Here is a 19,040-nt window from a genome sequence, read left to right on the forward strand (position 1 = left end):
ACGTTAGGAGTTAGCCTCCAAGTTTGTTTTAAAACTGCACATTTTTGCTGTGGTCCGTTTGGACCCCAGAGGGACTGTACCCGTAAATGGCTCTTCAAAATGTACCCCTGGGGTCCAAATGGACCCCACTCGGGTGTTTGAGGGTTAACATCAAGGTAAGACATCCAGTAAGATATGCCAAATAGCAATTACTCAAGCAACAGTTTCCAAAAACACATTAAGTTGCTTGATTAATTGCTATTTGGCGTATCTGTATGTAACTTGTCTGTTCATAAGATTAACATCAAGGTTAGACATCTAATAAGATGCACCAAATAGCAATCACTCAAACAACTGTTTCCCGGAAAATCATATCAAGCTGCATGAGTAATTGTTAGTTTGGCGTATCTGTATGTAAGTTTTCTGTTCGTTAGATTAACATCGGATATAAACGACGCTCCCTCGCGGATCAGCAAGCACAAGACGTAAGGATAATCGACCTTGGCGTTGAACCATGCAAAAAGATGACTCCGACGTCCTAAGCCATTATTTTTCCAATCAGCCAGCTCTCGGCAATGCTACTTCACGACGCCAACTGCGAGGAGCGATCAATCATGCGAACCTGTTACACCCTGTCTGATCTGTTCTATACCCAACACATGTACAGCTCAATGGCAGACGGATAGTAGAAACTCTTGAGAACAAACCTGATGCGTTACGCCGTAATGCGGTTTACCGGGTATGCAATACAAACAAACAAACAAACAAACAAACAAATAAACAAACAAACAAAACTCCTATACGCAATTTTAGAGGATTTGATAAGAGGAGTTGGTCAGTGAATAGCGTTTTAGATATCAAATGAAACAGAAGTCCCGCAGCTCATACTGAAAGAAATTGAATCGTTGAAGAACATGGTGACAGGAATAGATGCTTGAAAATTATCACATTATCGCCACAAAGCTTGACAGCACTAGGCAAACTGTTTCCAGGTAAAACGATTACAACAATATCTTTACACTTATCACACAAAGCCTTCTCTTTGCTCCCTCTTTAAACGCAACAAGCATATACGGCGTTTTACGAGAGGTGTGTTTGACATTCGATTTGGATTGGAAGACAAATTCCCCTTACCTTAATTGAGAAACTGAACTGCCGGAATTGCATTTGTTGGAAGAATACTCCGATAAATGGTGTGGAAACTTGATGTTGGATATTAAATGATGTTGGAAACGACTACGACCTTTGAAATAAGCGGAGAACATTGCCAACACGAATGAGATCTTGCGAAGCAATCCGTTAGAAGTAATTTACAGCGTGGGTGGTGTCTCACTGGGCTTTGGTACGTTCTAGATGGAATTTATTGATTGACTTTGACTTCGTAATCGAAATATAATGTAAAACGTAAAAGCATGACTAAAAGACAACAAAATACACAAAGCGACAGTGACAGTGAGATACTCCAGTATGCTATCTACTACTGGTTTACATCTTAAACTACAATCAGATTTGCTGTACTTGGAGTGATATATCATAGATCCTTATATTGCTACGTTAGTTATGTCACAGCCAACTTGAAAATTCTACGACATAAAATCGTACGTCGTTCTACGACAAATATGGTCACGATGACACTTCCCATAGTGTAGTAGAGGTGAAATCATTGTTCCATTTCCAAGACGTCGTCATCTTAGCCTTAAAAATGGAGAGATTTGTAGATAGAGTGGGTGAGATGGGGCTCAGAGGATGCTTTAAGTGTTCATAAGGGGTAAGTAATGACAAACTGCTTGAAGAATTTTTCTGTGGTCGGAATATTACCGACATAGACAATTTAGCTCATCAGTTCAGTTCAGTTCAGGTCATCCTCATACGAGGTGCCATTAGCTCATACATGGATTTAAGTGAATGTATACAATATTAGAGACAACGAACTGCAGGCAATTTGTGATACGGGAAATATGAAATTGCCTTATTTTTGCATGAAGGTATGAAATTCTCATCTTAGGTGGCAGGTAAATATTGAAATGTCTGAAGTTTCTTACGTTGTCCTTAAAATCTCCTTGACGTTCCCGCAAGTGCTCTCTTCTCGCTCGGCCATAAAATCTATAAGGACCGAATGACGTAATAGGATAGGAATACCTGACATTTAGTGTGGTCTAGAGGAGCGATTTGGCCTCCTACTATTCCATTTGAAATTCTGAACCGTTGCAAATTGCTCATACAACCCGCGGAAATCGCATTTGCTGAGCACTCAACTGATCATACGGCATTTTTCCACCGCGGAGATGAAATCTAATATGCGAAGTCATAAAAACGGCTCGGAGTAAACTTCTGGGAGAACGTTTTCACTCGACGCGTATGGTGAAGATATGGTTCAAATCAGATTCATACTGAGATGCATAATATAATACCTACGCATTCAATGATCGTTCTCATGTGTTAAGCAAAGTTAGCTAGAGTGCACATGTATGCACACTCTTGAAGAAAGAGAGGACTTATTGAGCTTTGAGTGGGAGGATTTCATATGCATATGGAGAGAAACGTCGGTAGACAGAATGATAAGGTACTTCCTCGACAGTATCGACCTGTGAATGTTACATGGGGGCATTTTGTGCATAAATCACTAAGACTTCAGCAAAATGTGACTTTTAAAATTTTCTATCCTTGATGTCAGATAGGCAGATGTACCTAGTTTGCTTTGCTGTGCCAGTTCATTTGGAGTTGAGGAAGTTTTGTCCAAACAGAAGTAAAAAGACATGTAAGCTGTCTTCATCTTTATAGTAGCATATCTTGTTACAAAAAAAACTTCACAATTCACGTTTATTTTCTTTAGATATGAACACATTTCCATCTTACCAAAAAATGAAATTACAAAACGATGTAGACGTCTGCTCCATTTCTGAAACATGCTGAAACGAAGTTAAATGGCCAGTCTATTGCCGTGTCATGCCCCCACTTAGTCTATACCCAAGTGCATTTTCCAATTCTCCCTCTATTGCACGAATTAATATGACTTGACGAAGTTTAACAACACGCCAAAATGGCATTTAGTGCGTCGTTCAATCTACTGAGATTTGAAATACAGGACCGTTGCAAATTGCATTTGCCATTGGCTAAACCACTTGAAAGTCTGATAGGCATAAAAGCTGGACGTAACTGTTATTGAAGGCTCGACTTGACGTATGACACAAAGACGTCTATTGATTTTTATACGCTGTACCAATGATAAGACCATAACTTTGTGCCTTTCGCTCTTCTAGTTTAACGTATAGGTCTGAGCTACTAATAACGGCGGATCAACAGTTCACATTCGAAAACCATTATACTATTTCATTGCAACAAAACTCGTAAAAGTCTGCTATTGCATTTGCGCGATATTCATGGCGGTATTGTCAGGCTTAAGTGATAAAACGCGGCCCATTTAAAGTGATATGATTTCCATTTTGACATACCGACAATACGCTTTGACTTGCTGTGAAACGTTATGAAACGGTGCAAACTTGGCAATGATACAGAGCAAAAAAGAAGACAGCATGCCAAGTTTTCACACACTCTCTCTTAAAGGTCTACTACGCAGTTATTTGCGCTCAAATTTGAAATATTCTAGAACTAAGAAATCTCAGATTTACTACTACTTTTTGACACTTTTTGACACTTTTGTGTCATTATTTCACGTTTGCAACGTAGAGAATTAGCCTACAAACATTTCGTCCTACGCGCGCTGTAACTAGTTGACCCCCCTAGTTAGGCACTGGTGAGAATTCAAACAAGAATCAATCATCAACGGTCATTGGTCGGGAATCTCCGGTGACTTCTTGGTGCGTGACGTCATGACTCGCTTGTGAAACAAAATGGCCGGGTAGGCTCGGGCAGACACGGGACTACTCGGATTTCGTCGGTGAAGAAACAGAATGGCTGAAACCCAACGCGGGCGAGCAGATTCCCAGGTTTTCAAACGCGCTCGCACGGGGAAAATATCGACTCCTGACATGCCTTGAATAGTGTTCCGTAACGTGGTAGGCTTTATTCAACTAACTATATAAAGAAATGGCCGGAAAAGGGATTTTTTGTTTTCAGTTTGAAGCGCAAATAACTGCGTAGTAGACCTTTAAGTTTTTAATTTTCTATGAATTGTTTTCTTCAGCTATAAAAATGCAACCTCTCTAAGACCTAAATTGGATTTTTGTGGAGCTTTTGACTTTATACTTGGGATACTGCGCAAAATGTTAAAGTAAGAAAGACAACAAAATAAAGAAAGATTCGTCTTTTACATAATTTTTATGAAATTCGTTGAGCGCTCTGCCAAATTTCCGTCACAGCGAGTTCGGCGCCCTTGCGTAATGTTGGTATCAATTGGTGTTCTAAGTGCAGTTTGGAAGAGGGCCAGGGTTCGTATCCTGTACTTTGAGGGAACCGACACAAATAACATGTTCTCAAATTGCGGGGGTGACACATGTGCCGTGAATATAATGCAAATGCCTTTTATTAATTTTCTAAGTGCAGTCTGTAAGATGGACTGGGCCCATATCCTGCACTGCGAGGCCGAGGGAACTGACACAAATTACATGTTCTCAAAGTGCGGGGATGACACCCGTGCCGTGAACATAATGAAAATATGTTTTTATTAATTTTCTAAGTGCAGTTTGTAAGATGGACAGGGTCCGTGTCCTGTACTGCGAGTGAATTATAACAAATTACATGTTCTCAAAGTGCGAGGATGACACCCGTGCCGTGAACATAATGCAAATGTGCTTTTTATTAATTTTCTTACCTTGATTTCATATACGCATGCAGTTTGGAAGAAGGCCAGGGTTCGCCTCCTGTACTGTTAGGGAACTGACACTAATTACTTGTTGCCAAAGTACTGGGATGACACGTTGGCCGTAAACATAATGGTGTACTTAACTTGATTGTTTCGCCAATGCCGCCTGCGTAGTCAGAGACTATCATTAGGTCCTGGTCTGTGAGCTTGGGCTTAGGCTATAGGCTACAACACATACTGCATTTATCTATAAGTAAGGCGAACTGAGAGTTCAATATACCTATTGTTAACTTTCATGTGAAGACAGGATACTCTTTCCGTGAATAATACCACTGGAGCGCCAGTGTTACCAAAATGAAAACAGAATTGCAGCGAATGTCACTCGAAGACAGAAGGAAAATGTCCAGACTTTGCATGATGTACAAAATGACCAATAAACTGGTGGACGTACTGATATGTATCTAAAACCAGCTAAAACAAGTGCTTTTAAAAAAGCTGGCATTTTGCCAAGGTTTGCGTGTGTGAATGTTTTTTTTCTAGTTATTAGAATGTTATATAAATAGAACAGAATAAAAAAACCTGATATGGGCACATGGAGAGATTCACAAATATGCAAATGAGTTATGTCCTGGAATATGAAAATGAATATGTTTCGTGAAACTTTTTGTTATCCAGTATGCAGTTATTTTCGAGAAAATCAGTTTGTTCTTGTGTAATTCTGTGATATAGATGTTGTATGGGCATTTTATGGAAAGTTAGAAAGAAACATATACGCACGTCTCACGGTTCGTTCATTCAAACATCCCAACTGCGGAAAAATGCAGTAGAACAGGTGCAAAGGTGAGTTTTGATGTTCTGTACAAAAGTATTGTTCATTAGTATCTTAATGGATGTAAAAATTAGTATTTTAATGGATGTAAATAAGAAAAGAAAAAAAGTTGAAAAAAATCTACCTCCCCGGATTCGAACCGGGTGCATTGGTTTAGAATGCGTAAACTTTACCACTGCGCTAATGTGAACATGTAGCAGAAATGTCTGTTTTAACAGGTATACAAATGTTTGGCATGGATTGAACAGGTCCGTTCATCTCAACATCACTCCATCACAACAGCGACTACACTGGCCAGAAGGCATTTTGCGACTGCAAGTCGCAAAATGCAAAAAGAACAAGAAACGACCATGCCTATGCATGATTGATGTGTTTAAAAATTCGTACTTTCCCAGAACTATCGCAGAGTGGAATTTGTTATCACCAAGTACAGTAGGGGTATCTTCTCTGGATAGTATTATAGAACACTTGCAAATAGATGTGCATGTATTAGTTGTGACAGGTCGTTCAGTGTAATATAACCAGCTGCTGCCGCGCCGCCTGCCTGCGAAGCTGGTGTGTTACGCCGAGGGCGGTAATACCAGCAATGCAGATACAGATACAGCAAAAACAATGTCATGAAGAATTTTTGTCACCTGCCACTAGACGGTGATCGCGCTGCGACCTCACTGTGACCTAAACTGGATTTCTGTAACCCTTGACTTTATAGCTGGAATGTCATGCAAAATAAAGAAGTATGACTGAAAAGAGAATGGGTCCATTTTTTTCATGTAATGTTCCAGATATAATGTTTTAAGCCACAAGTTATTCACATCTCTCAAATAAAGTAATAAAAGATTACAAGAGTCCAGATATTGCAGACAGATTTGAATATTATATATGTTCAATTGCAACAACTCCTACAACACAAAAGTCGGTAAATGTATATATAAGAAGTGCTTTGTTATTAGAAAGCATTACGGCTTTACAACGGTAGTTTTCTTTTCGGTTAGATAACCAGGTTGCAAAACGGTAGATCGGAATATACGCACGCAAGTGTGAACGGGGTTTGCTGATTTTGCATGCAATTCACGGCTACGACTCAGTACTGTGCAGTACCGTCAGATTTGCTGTACTTTGCAAGGGTCAGCAATGTCCCGGGCGTGGTTGTCCGAGTTCCAAGAAGAGTATTAACGGGCGTAAGTAATGAAGCACCACTCTGGGAGTCTCAGTCGGGAGGTGGAATGATTTTGTGAGTGTTGGTGACTATATGGCATCTCTTAGCTCAGGTCAAGTTCACACGTACGTATATATTCGTAGTCCGTATAAAGTTCGTATGAAAGTAAGTATTAGCCTCTCCCAGGCTCCACAGGTCGTTGAAAAAATATTAGAAATTGGACAAAAATAGACAGATAACATGCCAAACGTGTTGGCAGGGTTTGCAAAACACACGCCTCGGTCAGCTAACTCGTTTGACAACTGTTTATATTTGTCCAATTTTTACTTTTTCTCCAGCGACCTGTGGAGCCTGGTAGAGGCTAAAAACTTCCATGATTATATGCATACTGACCTCATACTGACGTGAATATATACGCACCTGTAAACCCACGTTAACCCTCAAACACCCGAGTGGGGTCCATTTGGACCACAGGCGTAAACTTTGATGCACCATTTGAACATTTTTGATCTGAAGAAAAATTCCTTCCGTGACTTTGTCAGCCAATACCTTCTATATCTTCTCCTAAGTTTTCATGAAGATTGGTACAATACTGTGGAAGCTATAAAGAAAGTCCGTGATCAGTCCGTCTGGGGTCCAAACGGACCCCAGCAAAAAAGTGCAGCTTTTGAAATAAACTTTTGAGTCTAGCTCCCTAACTACTTATCGTATCACCATCAAACTTTCAGAGGATAATAAACATGTAAAACTAAATCTTTCTAAGAACTTCTGTGTCATCACCATATAATATGACGACATTATGACGTCATTTAGCTAATAAGGGCGGCCATCTTGGATTTTGACGAATGACGTTTTGTATCATGAAAATAGTATTAAATTTGATAGAATTCTATTGTTGTAAGAAAACAAGCATGGTTTACCAAGAAAAACTTGTTAAAATGGAAATTGGCAAATTTTGGCAAAACTATGCCTGTCATAATTCCGTTGCCATGGCAACCCCAAATAATGATAGATTTACTAAATTGACAAATAAAATTGGGTAACAATATTTTGTGATATATTACCAAGTTTCATAGCTTTAGCACTAGCTGTTCATGAGTTATGCGACATAAAGGTTGCTGAAGGCCTCAAAATTCCCCTCTCTGATCAGAATAGGTTTAGTGCAAAACATGGTCCTTCTGATCTTTTGCATAAATTATGATAATGAGGTGGAATTAGCAACACCTTAACATGTCAAAATATTCCTCTTACTTTGACGAAGCAATGTATGTACAATGATCACCGATAGGTATTGGAACTGAGATTTTATGAAGAAAACATTTTGGGGTCCGTTTGGACCCCACTCGGTCATTTTAGTCGCAAAAAAAGGTCGGGTGCTTGAGGGTTAATAGAGACCGTGCATCTGCGTCTATAGTCACGAAAATGTTCAAACTAAATTTAGGTAAAGTTAGATGAAATCATGCACGTACGTGTACTTTCCCCAACGTTATCTGCAATACTTTTTTTCCTGTTGATGGCTTCATCTCACGACTACCGTTCAAAGTCTACTTTAAGAAACAGAAACAAAAGTAGAAACAAATGTCATATTCTATAATGGTAATGCGTGTTTCATGCTTAAAAGCATTTTCTGGTAGACACCTTAAGCAATGTGAAGAAATTGTGTACTTGATGCACGTACATGTCTAGACTATGAGCTACGGAAAAGGCAACTATTCGCTTAATTGACTTCACGTGTTCAATTGTAAAAGGTGGGGGGAGGTTAATCCACTTCATTCCTCAATGTCATATCTATAACATCAAGGTTGAATGCAGTAGACTGGAATACATAATCGTCATCATCCAGGATTTTGTTTGGACGGTTACTTTTGTAGGTTTTGTGGACTAGCGAGCCCCAAGGCTTTCTAGGGGGGTTCGGGGCATGCTCCCGCAGAAAATGTAAAATTCAACCTTCTGAACTGTCATTTCCTCATTTTGTTGGAGAGGATCTCAAAGTTAAAAACGGAGACTGTCGGTAACAGCGCTGTCAAGACAGTATCAGTTGATCATTCTTTTTTTTGTACCTCTGACTGTGTGTGTGTTGGGGTGGGGTTGAGGGGTGGTTGTTGTTGGGGGTTGGTGGGGGTCCGAAACGCTGAAACCCTACGCCTGTGGGGTTAATTCAATTTCATATTTGTAGTACCAAGGTTGAATGCACTAGACTGGAATACATCCAGGAATTTGTTTGGAGGCGTGACTTTGTAGATTTTGTGGTTCTAGCGAGCCCTGAAGGCTCAAGACGAGGGAATAGCTTTCAACGGTGCTCCGGAGGCATGCTTTCTCAGAAAGTTTTAAGCATTCAACTCTCTAAAATAGCACTTCTTTTTTATATAATTCAAAGGGTGAAAACGGAGACTGTCGATAACAGCGCTATCAAGACAGTATCAGTTGGACATTCTTTTGGGTACCTTTGACTGCGCTCGCGTGTGTGTGATCGCGAGGGGCGGGACGGGGTGCTGTGAGTCCGAACCGCTCGGTCCTTATACCTATGGGATGGACCACGAGGCGTTCAACAAAGAAAACAAGCACATATCCAGAGAGTGTTTAACCTTTTTCAAAGTGAACCTTGGGTGCTGTCATTCTTGTGCCGCATTACACTACCAGTTACCAGAACAGCATTACATTTTGTCTCATGTATCTAAGGCTCTACGCTTCAAGTTTGATTGAAGAAAACCTTTGTAGTAGGTCAATTCCATCAAATCAAACGACAAAACGATTGCCCTATCATTGCGACAGCGCCGTTTCAATACTAACAATCAGAAGATATCCTCAGATATCAAAAGGGAAACATTATCCTTCTTCCAAATCATTCTCTTTCTGTTAACTTTACGTGTACGTGTGTGGACGTTTTTTCTTTGTTTGTTTGTTCATATCTATTAATGAAAATCCTTTTATTGGATCAGATTTGTTTGAATTTTGTTGGTAGTCAGGAAGGTCTAGAGCGAACAGGGCGACTTTGGGCACAGTATATCAGTATGTTCAGATTTTGGAGAATCATAGATCGACACCGCCACCTTGAAGATAGTGTGGTACATTCCGTTAAATCAGCTGCCGTTTGCCTGATGGTGGCTTGTGTTACAATTTGGGGCCAATTCGCTACTAGCCAAGCAGATGTTAGCCTTCCGCTCGCTGCACTGTATTGTTAACTGCCTACTGTTCTATTAAACAACTACATGGATACATATGGAGACAGGATGTAAAGAAATTGTAATTCCTGATAAAGAGTGTGTCAAACACCTTTGTCCTCACAGCAAACGCCATAATTGCTTCATGAAGTTTTATGTCCTCCGGACTCTTATTTTCTACGTGTCCGCACCACCAGTAGTCCATACGCCATATAAAAAAAGCTTTGAAATATCTTGGACTTTGTACAAGCTTAAATGCGAAAGGCCTCTATAAAGACAAATGCAGAGTGAAGCCATTTAACCAGCTTAAGGGATCGATGTCGGGTAGATGATAAACTATGTGCTGTCTTTCGTGACGCGTTTGATTCTCCTGCGGTGCCCGTGACTCTTTTATCTTGGTCTGTGATTCATGTGGGCGTCACGCATGGTAAGCCGTGCACGCAGATAAGGATAACGAGATATAATGGGAAGGTAAATCTGCTTTGGGGGAATGATGACAAAGACCAAAACTATGTTTTGCAGTAAGGCCGTACTAATTTGGTTACATGGATGTCTTCATCATCTTGGGCACTCCTAAACTAATGCCAGTGTGCAAAGAAAAAAAACGTTGGGCAAGAAAGGTTGCGTTTACAGATCTAGAAAGGTTGGGAATTGATGAGTGTTTCGCTTGCCCATCTATCTAGCCAAAATGGTATATATAGTGATCAGTGGAGGTGGACTAAGGCTAACAAGGCTGGCATCCAGACTATATAATATCACCCTCCCTCACTCGCTCACTAGCTCAGGCTATCGCTCTCTCTCTCAAAAGAACGATCATTCACACAAGGACTTGGCAATGAAATCAGCTCATAACATTTATCGCCCTGGGCCATGTATATATTTTTCCTGGTCCCGTCTAATTCCTTATATCCCTTGACATATGTAGCACAATAGAAAACGACAAGACTGTGTGTGTGGTGACATTTGTCTACCCGTCAGTGTAACTTACGATAAACGCCCATCTTCATTAGTCTCTCGCGCCGTTTCATATAACCTAGGCTTACAGGTTCACATATTTTATCAGAGGGGCCAGCAACCCCGTAGTGGCGCAGTAATTTACGCCAAAAAGCAGTTACTCAAGCAACTGGATATGATTTTGGAAACGGCCAGACATTCCATTTCATATAGTATACACTATCTTTCGTCCGTGACACTGAAGAGATTGGAAGAAACTGTTTTTATACCATAGCATTCTCCTACGCAGAGAGTCCAACGCGCGTTTTGCGACGCTGGACTCTCTGCGAAGGAGAATATACCATAGCTATGAATGCAAAGGAGCTGAAGACAATATTGGATGCTCAATAGGAAACAAGATAAGACAGACTCAAGCTAGAGACAATTTTAGATTCCAATAAGACCGTTTCCAAAACCATATCGAGTTGCTTGAGTAGCTGCTTTTTGGCGTATCTTATTACCTGGATGTCTAACCTTCAATTTGTTACAAATGGCCGCCTATAACCTAGGGGGCTTGGTTATAATTGTAGCGTGCTGTGTCGCTTGGTATACAATCAAAAGTGAACAAGTGGCCACCTCTATGTAAGAACCACCTGTCCTTGATATACAGTCAAACCTGTACAAGTGGCCACCTCTACATAAGGAACAAGTGCACCTGGCCAACGTAACCGCTTTTTGGTGGTCCCTCAAATGATATCCCCCCTTGACACAAGCGTTAAGCACCCTGTCTATATTGATCACCTGTCCGCATAGACCTGATCTTATCTGGTTTCAGATTTAGCTGTATGTAGAAGCAACCCACCAGGGTGCGGTATATTTACTCTTAGTGCACGAGCCAAGAATGCGAATTCAAGCTGCGCGTAGCCTTACTTCCAGTGGTTTTGCACTTCATGATATACATCCTGGCAGGTGTCCCAGAATGGGACACTGTACATGATTGCCCTGTCTGTTCTTCTACATCAAATACCGTCCTGTTAAGCTCACTATGATAACGCCTTGTGGGCACTGTGTGATATGCGTAGTCAATCTGTATATCTCATTCAGAGCACAATCATAACAATTAAGCTGGCTCTGTGTGCAATCCGTCCAGCCCATATGCACACAATAAAACAAATTACATCCACTTGTGTGGCGTATCGGGTGGTACTTGCCGTTTTCATCCAAGCCAATACAGTCAAAACACTGCCAAACTATCTCCATCATATAGTGCTGTAATACATTTTGAAGCTATGTATTCTGGCAAAGATCTAAAGTGGTAATTAGTATCAAATTCTTTTCGCTCACTGTTATTGTTACCGTGCCAGTACTAGGCGTGAGTTAGCCACAAGTGTGCCATCTAATATTAGCAGTATAATTCAAACCGTCTGGTTGGCTCTATCTTTGTAACGGTTGACGGCTGCCAGACCCACAGACTAAACATTGTTGACGTTTTTTTTCATCTATGACAAATGTTCCACACAGCAGTGGTATCAAACTGCAATGTTTCAATTAGAACAAGTGAGATGACCCGGTGGCCTTGTGGTTCGGGACGCTGACTCAAGACCCGGAGATCCCGAGTTCAAATCCCTAACTACGCCAGATGTTGTGCGCTTGGAAAAACACGTAACACCAAATATTTTCACTCCATTCCTGTGTAAATGGGTACCCAGCTTAGGCTAGGAGCGTCTCTTTGGACAGGACATCATACCTATCGAGAATCTTTTTGTTCCATTCCGATGTGTGTGTATCAAATAAATCTGTCCGGATATGCAACTTGATCTGTACAGTACTGGTGTGTTTACCGGATATACAATACAAATAAACATGTAAAAAGCGTTTGTTTTATTCCTTGACTTTAACTTGTATATTTTACTATGACAATACGCCATTTACGTCCACATTCCTGTACTTTATGTTATTCATATAGTAATATGTAGTGCCATTGTATAAATTGATCTATTACTGTTGCCTTACATTGTACCATGTACAAATGTCGTCCAATAAAGTTCATTCATTCATTCATTCATTCATTCTTACAATGAGTCAAGCACGCAGTCTTTCTAATCACTTTGTTGATTAACGTCTTTTAGATACTGACCTAAGTTATGACGAACAGTTTACGACAAACAAACACGATGAGAAGTAGGAACCGACCTGCATGAAGTAGTTGACAAACTTGCACATGAAGAGTCCGTAGTTCCAGCTCGTCGTGGTGAAGCCAGCAGCGGTGAAGGGAACACAGCACAGCAAGAACGACACGTCTGTCACCGCCAAGTTCACGATGTAGTAGTTGGTCACTGACTTCATCTGGTCATACTTCCACACCACGTAGATGACCAGCAAGTTCCCCATCAAGCCGACCACGCAGATCAAACCGAAGACGATCGGCCCTGCAATGGCCTCGGCGCCGAGGGGAGACCCACCCGTGTCCGGTAAAGACTTAACGTCGCTGATGTCATCTTCTGGGACCGTGGAATTCTCCCACGTTGTGTTGTTAGCCATGGTTAGACCGTGAACACTTGCAGCACTGTACGGTAGAAACAGAATCGTGCTATCATCGATCAAGTCATAGTGTTGGCAGTCACCTAAATAGTGGGGGAATTTCGAGAGGTTTCCCAGCTGTATGGGTGAAGAAACAGCTTGTCAGCTCCGGCCAGAACCAGTACGTATACGCCCAGGAAAACATCACAAGCAAGTGGCAAGAGCTGGCGCAACGGTAGAGATTCTCTAAGGGTCACGTGACGGGGGAGCCAGCACCATCTCATCATCAATTGATTTATCATACAGGTAGTTAGGCCTAATGCCATGTCGATTTGATTATATGGATGACATCTTCTGGGAACCCAAAAACTGATGCGAGCGTGCGAATAAAAAAATAATATGTTTGACTAAAATAGTTACCTTCACTTCAGCATGAAATCTAAGTGTTGAGAAAGGTTGAACAATGACGGAACACAACTTTTCGGTAAGAGCGACGGAATCTTTGCTTGTATTATGATTAGATTATAACATTGGAAATGCATTTCAGTTTCACATTGTTAAACAGTTGGCTCACTTCGGCCAAAATCTAAAAAAAAACTACATTTTTCATAGGCCTTAAGTATCTCACTGTACTTGGGGCACCGGTTGTGCTATTTTCGCCGATTTTTCATAATATAGGTTTTGTGTAATACGTAAAAGTATGGCTTGGAAGAAGAAAAAGAACTTTCTTGCAACGGGTACAATGTATGACAATCTGTGTATACAATACGCAAAACATTCGTTCTTTATCTTTGAAATTCGTTAAGTATCTTTCGAACCCCGCAGTGCCGCACCGGTGCCCCAAGTGCAATGAGATACTACCATCTTTACTAGTCTCCAAGCAGACCCTACGGTGGCTTAGAGATAGTATTAAAGGTGGCCAAGGAGTATAACCGGCTCCGGTCCGTTTAACTCCCTTTGGCCGACTATCTCCCTTTGGCCAGCTTTGATACTACTGTAAATGCAGAAATGTTCGGAGTGGATAAATGTTCGCGGTTTTCGCTGCGGACGCCTCACCGCGAATTTAAAACCACCGCGAACATTTTTCCATAACAGTAAGAGATTACAGCGCATGGTGCTACCGCGAAATTAAAACCACCGCGAAATAAAAAGTCTATTTTCCGGCTACCGCGAAATTAAATACATTTACAGTATCTCTAAGGCACCGTAGGGCTAGACTCCTGGATGGGGCAGAAACTCACTATCACGGAAAACTCGCTAGATATCACGGCAAACTCCCTTCCTCAACAAACTCCCTTTCCTGGCACAATAGTCATAGCCAACGTTGAAAATCGGGGACCAACGCCCCCCCCCCCCCCAAAAAAAAACAAGACTGCAAGGGAGTCTACCGTAGGGTCTGCTTGGAGACTACATCTTTACCGAGATCTTCCCAGGGATCGTCAGCGGACACGTCTCTGCACTGATCTGTTCACTGTGAGGGCATGTGGGAGCGATGTGATTGACAGCTTTGTCAGGCTACACCTTCTGATTTCGGAAACTTAACCTGACCGGGTCACCGATGTGAAGTGAGGGATTTTGGAATCGTACCCATAAAAAGACGATGAAGGACGGCTCTCTCTAAATAGAGTCAACCAAGACTGGATATCTATTTTAAGCGGATTGTGCTGCATTACGCCTGCTGTGTACACATCTCGGAACAAGAGTTCAGAGACTTCATACCTCCGCGAGATATAGGACCTCACTCAAGTTCTTGTAGTATGTTGTCTCATTGATTATGCAAATAAGGTGGCAATTAGCATACTTGATATTGGTTGTGGTCTTCTCTACCCAATTTACATACGTTGTATGTGTGAAGGTCCTAACATTTGGCAGAATTCTGTTTTAATATTTCATCATTGATTATGCAAATGGTTTCTTTTTCAAAAATCTACGCACGTCTATACACATCTATCACTAAGGAATTAACTGAAGGCATATCGATTATTCGAATTCCAAAGGGCATAGACGCTAACTGCAATTAACAAGTATAATCATTTACGTCTCGCCTGCCATGAAAAATTCGATGTTCAAAGCATTGAAATCCTATCATGAAAAAACAACAACTGGAATTGCAGTATTTCATTACCGATTTTACAAAGGTATCCCTATCTTTTCATAATTTTTCTGTACATCTAAGTCTATAATTTTGTCTGCATCTATGTCTGAGCTACCTCCCTAAAAGCATTACAATCTGTGTCGTTACTTTCTTCAGTTACAGAAAGACTCTGAAATATTTTAACAGAAATGTCCATATATATGAATCGTATATCCCTTTTTTCAGTCACGAATCCAAAAGATCAAAGCCACAACATTTACAGGGCATAAGGTACAAAATGCAATATGTAATAAATCACCTAGCCTGATTAAATCTCGCAGCCCGCCAAACATTCGCCGGCCAGTTACAGTACCCGAACAGCAGAGATTGTGTTACATAGACTAGCAAATCCACCAGGGGATTCATAATCGACCTTCAGTTTCGTCTTACCAAGATCTACTCACACATCAAATATCATCACAGTGTATCCATATTATCTAAAATTATCAGAAGGCAGAACAAACAAACAAACAGACAAACAAACAAACAAACAGAAAATGCACACACAAACGGAAAAACAGATAAACTGACACAGTAACAAACAGACATATACCATCGTTATGTAATCATAGCGTGAAAGGAATAATAGATGATATCAAGAGACAGTTTCCATTGTGTGCGTGTTTTCCCTCAACGTCAAATGAAATCTAAGTTGTCGTCCAAGGACGTTGCTGCCAAACTGGATATCTGAACCAGATGTAACCCACTACTCTTCGCACGAGTTGGTGATAAAGTTGTCTGGTGTGGTAAATGTACGTCCGCGACCCTTTCCTCTTATAGGTAAGCCTCGTGACCTTTGCAGTTTACTTCTCCACTAAACCACTAAATCCGCCTAGCTAAGTTTCGTCCTGGCGTTTTACTTTGCAGTCCTGTTTTCTTAGACTTAAATTGAAACCATGTTTTAGAGTGGATTTTGGCAGCAGTGTTGTCAGACACTTCAAGAAGATTTGTCTAATGGTCGTGAGAAAGTGCAGATGTGAGCGAAAAGGTATAAAGATGTCTGCCAGTAAATTCCATAACGTGATCCTTGCGTTTGACCCACATAAACGTCGCAACAAAAATGGCACTTAGATGGGTAGTGAGGAGGAGGCTGAACTTGCTAAGTGTCATTGAACTTCCAACGCGAAGTTGGCCGGAAGCGGAAATGAGATCAACCAATATTAGTTTCTGGTATCAATCTGGTATCCTCCTCTGATTTCTCTCCGTTGTAGCCATTTTCGAACCAGGTATAATGGGCATGGAAACATGTTTTGTGGCTTACAGCCTTACAGGTCCAAGAAAATAACAACAGCGAAGTAGAGGAGAGTTTATTTTACCGAGCTTCTACAGTCAAACTTGGTCTAAAACAGAGGCAGTTGTTTACATGAAGACAGGATTTTAAAACGCCAATGGACGTCGGATACCCCACCAAACAGAATCCTTTGTTGTGAAATTGACCATTGTTTTGAGTATCATCTATACAATGTACCTGTACATCGATTTGTGTACAGGTACCCACCCCTATTCTCTATCGTTTTGATGGTTTCGTTCTCGCCCATAGGTAGGGTGGAGGGGGGTTCGAGCAGGTGCCATGTTGTGTTGATCAAGTGAGCCCCCAAGTCATGACTTACATCCATCACGCTATATTGCGACTGTAACTCGCTGCCTCGATTGTCTCTCTATCTAGATCTATATGCTCAAGTCATCTGCAATGACATCTCAGCCGCGGTACAGTTCGACAGTTGGTTTATTCTATCATCCGGTGCAGCCTCTGTGTATCTTGGAGGTAAAAGGTGAAGAAAAATGGTGTCCAATACATATTGTGGATAGGCAATGATTGTGGAACCACAAGTATGTGCGAGCTAGGAAAAAAATACATAATTGATGAATTATTCAACGCACGTAATGCTACTCTATCTTTGAGAATGAGCATTGCTGAGGAACAGATCCACAAGCATCAGATGGGGTGTAGTGGTATGGAACATCCCATTCGCACACAATGATCCCAAACGACTGCGTACTGTGCACCACTGAAACCCAACACACACAGACTACATGTAATGCATTAATAAGCTGCAATGTATTCCCAAAACCACTCTATTTCTTTCCTTCTATGTCCTCCTAGCTTAGGGAAATGCCACCATAGCATGATATAATGCCTATCATTCATGTAATCTTACGCTCCCTTGATAGCAAACGGTGATACACTGCGAAACCAATTAAAAGACAACCTACGGATTGGCTTACCTCCTTTTTCTGTCGGTCGTCAATCAAGTGTTGATAGCCTCGGATTAAACCTTCAAGGTAGAGGGGCCACAGTGCCAGCAATAGTTCGGTTATAACTCAGCCATCTCTTCATCGGTAGACCGTTACTTCAATTACAGCAAAACCAATAATTAAAACTCAACCTAAGGATTTGCATATCTCTTTTTTTCTGTCTGTTTTCAATCACGTTTTGATAACCTAGGATTTCACCTACACGGTAGAAGGGCCTCAGTGCCGACAATAGTTCGGTTCTAACATAGCCATCGCTTCCGAGCGGTATACCGTTATTTCAATAACAGCAAAACCAATGATTAAAGCTCAACCTACGGATTTGCATATCTCTTTTTTCTGTCGGTCTTCAATAAAGTTTTGATAACCTAGGATTTCACCTACACGGTAGGGGGGCCTCAGTGCTGACAATAGTTCGGTTCTAACATAGCCATCGGTTCCGAGCGGTAGACCATTACTTCAATTACAGCAAAACCAATAATTAAGGCTCAACCTACGGATTTGCATACCTCCTTTCCTGTCGGCCTTCAGTCAAGTGTTGATAGCCTCGGATTAAATCCAACACGGTAGAGGGGCGCGATGTCGACAATAGTTCGGTTCTAACTTAGCCATCTCTTCAACGGTAGACCGTTATACAGCAAAACCAATTAAAGTTCAAACCTATGAATTTGCATAGCTCTTATTTCTCTGCGGGCTTCAATCAAGTGTTGATAGCCTCGGATTAAACATACACAGTAGAGGGGCCTCACTATCGACAGAAGTTCGGTTCTAACACAGCCATCTCTTCAACGGTAGACCGTTACAGCAAAACCAATTAAAGATCCAACCTTTGCATTTGCTTACCTCTTTTTTCCCTTCGGTCTTCAATCAAGTGTTGATAGCCTCAGATCAAGAATCCAACATACTCGGTAGAGGGGCCTCAGTAGTTACCCAGACATCTCCTCAACCATAGACGGCTCCTTCAATCACTACACACTGCGACCCACTTTCGGAATGACCTTGCGAGAGGTGAACGTCTGGGTCTGGCGTCCAGCACAGATAAGCAACTGTTAATGATAACCCGGTACTGCTTTATAGTTCGACCAGTGTTCAAAGTCCGTGGATGGGAGCGCACACAAGCACATGCGAGGCGTCTGGGGGATATCCTCTGGTAACCTGGTTATGTCAGTTGAAGACGTCCATCTAGTATGATCTATAGGCAGCTTATCTAGGCGATAATCCCTCGAGGGAAAGTTAAGTTTACTGTGTGGACCTGGGCAATCTCCCCTTGTCATTACAGAAAATGTAATGATAATGAAACACAGGAATAGGTA

The 19,040-nt window shown here is 41.3% G+C and overlaps 1 protein-coding gene across 2 annotated transcripts in view; it reads right to left on the minus strand.

The window, feature by feature from the left end:
* LOC118423938 (G-protein coupled receptor 54-like) overlaps positions 1 to 18,652 on the minus strand; it is a 25,032-nt gene extending 6,380 nt beyond the window's left edge. The window contains exons 1-2 of one of the 2 annotated variants that reach the window (XM_035832262.1): positions 18,571 to 18,652; positions 13,014 to 13,386 (exon numbers count right to left, since the gene is read on the minus strand). In XM_035832262.1, coding sequence (XP_035688155.1) covers positions 13,014 to 13,361 — 348 coding nt within the window. In that variant the 5' untranslated portion in view covers positions 13,362 to 13,386; positions 18,571 to 18,652. Of the gene's footprint in view, positions 1 to 13,013; positions 13,387 to 17,700; positions 17,926 to 18,570 lie in introns of those variants that run through there. The other variant, XM_035832263.1, reaches the window with a different exon arrangement.
* Between the last annotated feature and the right edge of the window lie 388 nt (positions 18,653 to 19,040).

The sequence above is a fragment of the Branchiostoma floridae genome, chromosome 10 (genome assembly GCF_000003815.2).
Source record: "Branchiostoma floridae strain S238N-H82 chromosome 10, Bfl_VNyyK, whole genome shotgun sequence".
Taxonomy (NCBI): domain Eukaryota; kingdom Metazoa; phylum Chordata; class Leptocardii; order Amphioxiformes; family Branchiostomatidae; genus Branchiostoma; species Branchiostoma floridae.